Raw genomic sequence first — 4,818 nt, forward strand, 5'->3', positions numbered from 1 at the left:
ATAAATATTTTTATTAACAATTCTTATTAATACAATTTTATAAATATAAAATATTAATTAATGGCCAGAAGTTTTACAACCTCAATATCATTTTATTACTAAGAAAAAAATTGATTACTAAAGAATTTATTTTCTATCTATTAAGTATATACAGTTATTTTTCTAACAGAGAATATTTTCTTGATAATATCCTTCAAATACACTTATTACTTTTACAAAAACTCATTATTACATACTTAAAACAAAAATTAATTTTCTTTTGAATAATTGTAATATAAAATTGATCGAAGAAGCGACTTTATATAAAATAAGTCGAATTTGTTTTAATTTAATAATATACTGTTTGAAATATTCGCTTAGAATTCAGAATATATTTTAAATGAATTTAAATGTTTGTAATGAACTTATAGATTTGTAGGTATATGAACTTCAGAAATATTTGAAATATGTAATTATTATTATTATTTGCGTATAGTATGTATTTTTCTGTGTATACGTGTACTCTCAAAAAAATCAGCTGGTAACCCTACGCGGCACATGATAGGGAAAGGAGAGATTTCAGCTCATGATATTTATTTTATTGCCTCGCGAAAGGTTCTTTATTTCCGTATTTTCTCTCCTCTATTTTCTTGCTTCAATCCATCGTTTGAACCCGCCAAACTAAACTTTCCGAAATATATCGTCTAAGCGCGTGAATCACCGCGAGCTCTCCGGTCAGTTTTGAGACCGTTCGCGTCCGTTCAAACTATTTCTATCCCCCGCGACGAATTATTGATGTCCTTCCTTGTTCATTGACGCGATCCGTTTCGCGATTTCTCCAGAATAAACGTACTTTCATCGTGTTCCACGCGAGCCTCCACGTCCCCGAACCCGGGCCATGCTCGTGCTTCTGTTTACTCGAGAATCGTGCATGAGAGAAAAAGCGCGGAGAAAAAAGCCACGCGACAAAAAAAAAGAATGAGTGACGATAACAATGACAAGATGGAAAGGTAAGACAAGGGTGGGAGAGAAAAAGCGAGTCGACACGATACGATGATAATTCGCGTTGACGAAATCGACGATGAACTGCGATGCGTTGAGTGCGTTAAATAGCGATGTGTTTCGTGGATGTATGCGTGTTTGGCAGACGGATCGTCCGTCCGTTCGTCCGTCTGTCTGTAGGTAGTTTCACAGCGATCACGCGTGCCGATGTATCGATAATGTGGATTTGCGCGCAAGATGTGTAAATATACATATATTGAGACCGCGCGGATTCGAGCGCGGAGAATCGGCGGGTTTTCTTCCTGTCTCCTGCGTTTCTCTGTATTTTTCCTTCCTCTTTTTTTTTTGTTACACTAATTTAATTTGTACATAATTTATTCCCTTTTTTCTGTAACGAATCTAAACCTTCGTTAATTGTTAATCTTCCAGTTGCGTTGAATTTCGAATTTGGGTGTCGCGCGAATGAGACGAACAAAGCTAGCGGCTTTCTATTCGTTATTGTTGTGTGCGTGTGTGCGTTGCCTTTTGTTATCCGCGCGGGGAACTTTGTTTGTAACGTAGATCAAAGGATAGGTCTGTTATAAAATGATTCGCCACGGCTGTGCCAGGTTCGAGGGCTCGAGAGAGCCGAAACGAACCACGTATCTGCCTCGTCGAATTTATTCGATTTTGTATTATTAGCGAGTTGTATTAATTGATTCGAATCGAGTTCCTGCTAAATACACTGAGAAAAATTTCTGGTTGAAAATAAACGAATAAATTCTAATCGCATCAAGTAAAATTTTTATCATCATGATTGGACATCTGGTTACCTCGACTAGAATTATAATAGATTTAATTCTGATTTGTCCATTTTTTTCCTCGAATTCCAATTAATGCAACCAGACTTTTTCCAGCGTAGCGACACGCGGAATGATTAGGGCAGCGAGCTCTCCCATAAACGAGTCGAGGATGTTAAGGACGCATCCGGTGATTTCCGTCCCGCGTACGCGAGACACAAATCCACGGCGAAGCTCTTGTTTCCTCGCCGTCTGTGTCCTCCGCGAGTGTCCCAACAACAATCTCTGTCCATTTCTCGCGAGAATTGTATCTCGGTGAAGTACGTGATATACAGGGTGTCCGAGACCATCGAAAGAAAAAAATAATTGGAAAATAATCGAGTTGTTCGAGAGAGAAACGAATTTTTCATCCTTAATTCTCAACTACTGCAATGAAAACAAAATAGAACGCAAGTAAATCTTCGCCTTATGACCTATCTATTGATAGAGGAAGATTCAAAGTTTTTTTATCTACAATTTAGAACCTCACAGTGCCAATCTTAGACGACATGCAACATGTAGATGTCTTTACGATGTTTTTTAAATTATCTTTTACACACATTCTACAATAAGTCGTTACTTAAGCTTTTAAATCTTAAGCCACAAGAAATTGACTAGTCATAAAAAATATGAGAAGAATAATCGATTATGATTATGATTAACTTCTTGCGGCTTGAGATTTAAAACTTAAGTAATGACTTATTGTAGAAAACTTATTACCTATTATATGTTCGAAAAGACTTTCATGATATCTTTATGACGTTTTTTTAGATGTTGTCTAGGAAGAGATTATATAACCGTCTAAAAAATTTTTACTTCAGATTCAAATGATACTGTGGTCGAGGGTTAATACTAGTATCGTCATTCGCGGAAATAACATGGATGGTCAGATGGATTGACGATATTTCTGGGACACCCTGTAATAAGTGAATGATTTAGGCATCGAAGAAATACCCCTGACACGTCGACTCATTCGTGGTAGAGCCTCATCCGCAATGCGAACGTAGCGTATCTCGTCGAATGTCCAAGAGATATTCCTCTTTCTGGATTTGTGAACTTTCGAAAAAGGCAAAATCGCGAGAAACGCGAAAGGCGGACTCAAAATGCCGATTCTCCGATTCCGAGGGAGCACTCCGAAACGCAAAAGATCGGCGCCACGGCGCCGGATAATCGCGGGAAATTAATTAAAAAAAAATAATTATTATATTTATTCGAACGACTTGCCAAGTTTTGTTGCATAGTATACGCGAGATAAATTTTAGACGGCAGTAAAAAATCATACAAAAAAAAAAGAAGGTAATAAGTCGGTTAATGATATGAATGATCTGGCGGGATTTAACGGACATAAGTTGCATAGCTATTGTGAGCAGTTTTCACGAAATATTGATGTATATATCTTAAGTTTGTATTATAACTCTCCCCACACTTAATTTGTATGAAATGAAGAATTTCGAACATTAAAATCATGAACGAAAGAATCGTCTTTACTTTCTCCGCCTCCTGCTTGGATTTTCTCCTCTTTCCACTATATATACTTCCACTAAGAAAAATATTACTTCAACCAAATTTTGATTAACATAATCGACGAGTAATTCAATTGACAAAATTACAGTCAAATATCAAATTTTATTTGTCGTCCTTAATCTAATCTTTCCATGAGTATTAAATAATAAAACAAAATAATTCTATTCATATTAACAAAACAGATATTGTGGTCGACAAGTTTATCGGATTGGTTATCTCATCCATAGGCGTGGAATCTAGAATGTTTGTGTTAAAAAAAGGAAAAAGATAAGCGCAATCAGAAAAACAACTTGTACGTAAAATGAGTAATACGGATGTAGATTAAGGATAAGATTTCACAATTAGTTTCATTAACTCATTAAATAGTACTTGCTTTATTTCTTAATATAAATAAAAGTATTAAACTAATTAATTAAAAACTAATAATTAAAAAGTATTAATTTTCTACTATTTAATGCATGGAAAGGAGTACAAATTATATAATTTGCTTTAAATAATTCTTTCAGTTTCTCTTGAGTTAGACTGTTTTTCTTTTATAAAGATATATATTCCATTTCCATTAATATATGCAGATTAACTTCAATCTCAGTTCGATTCTTCATTTTTTTCTAGTTTCAAGAATTCAAGAAAGATGAAGATAAATTAAATCAAAGTTGAAGTATTTTACATTGATAAAAACGAATTGTCGACACGTGTCGTTTTCTCTTTGTTATTCATTGCATGCCAAGATAGAACGCTTGTGTTGATAGTGTCTCCTAAAAGGAGAGCGACTTTAATCGTCGATTAAGCTAATCGAAGTTTAGCCATAGTCATTGGAAAAATATTATTTGTTTTCAGTGGCGTTAATACATCAATCAATATTGCCAAATACAATTGGATGTGCTTTCGTTATGACGCAGAAATGCGTGCGCAATTCTCGTAAGATTCACGCACACACATTTATTTTTACGTCGATGCGCATGCACCCACCACTGGGTTGGTGAACATGGCAGGTGCTCATCTGCTCCACGACGATTACGTTCATTCGAGAAAAGACTCTGACGACGAAGCCTTTAATTTGAAAATAATTAATCGACTTGTCAACACTTTATCACGAGAATTATCTCTCGAATCTTACTGGAAAATCAGGAACACTGTGAATGAAAGCATGAGTACGCAAGAGGCAGAGGTGAGCCTTATCAAAGCTTTTGCAATCATGTTTTATCAATATTGTATATAAATTAGATAACAATTCTGAGAGAAATCATACGCTCTACGATGCCTTTCAATTATCAACGACAAGAGACGCTAGTCTCCTCTCATTAACCTTCAAATGTAAATATCGCGTCATTGTGTGTGTGTGTGTGTGTGTGTGTGTGTGTGTGTGTAAGCTTAGCCAAAAATATTAGATTACATCTTATTAATTATTATTAAAGTTTGTTTAAAAATTTATTTACAGTATTTGCTATAAATTATCTTTTGTTTCAAAAACCCTTTAAATTTATATATATATATA

At 34.9% G+C, this 4,818-nt stretch overlaps 1 protein-coding gene across 1 annotated transcript in view; it reads left to right on the forward strand.

Moving 5' to 3' along the window:
- Window positions 1–4,263: 4,263 nt before the first annotated feature.
- The window catches only part of LOC108690862 (STI1-like protein), a 1,574-nt gene continuing 1,019 nt past the window's right edge, over window positions 4,264–4,818 (forward strand). Inside the window, exon 1 of the mRNA XM_018198374.1 lies at window positions 4,264–4,506. Within this exon, the coding sequence (XP_018053863.1) occupies window positions 4,309–4,506 (198 nt within the window). The 5' untranslated portion in view covers window positions 4,264–4,308. The remainder of the gene's footprint in view (window positions 4,507–4,818) is intronic.

This window comes from Atta colombica, unplaced genomic scaffold, assembly GCF_001594045.1.
Source record: "Atta colombica isolate Treedump-2 unplaced genomic scaffold, Acol1.0 scaffold105, whole genome shotgun sequence".
Taxonomy (NCBI): Eukaryota; Metazoa; Arthropoda; class Insecta; order Hymenoptera; family Formicidae; genus Atta; species Atta colombica.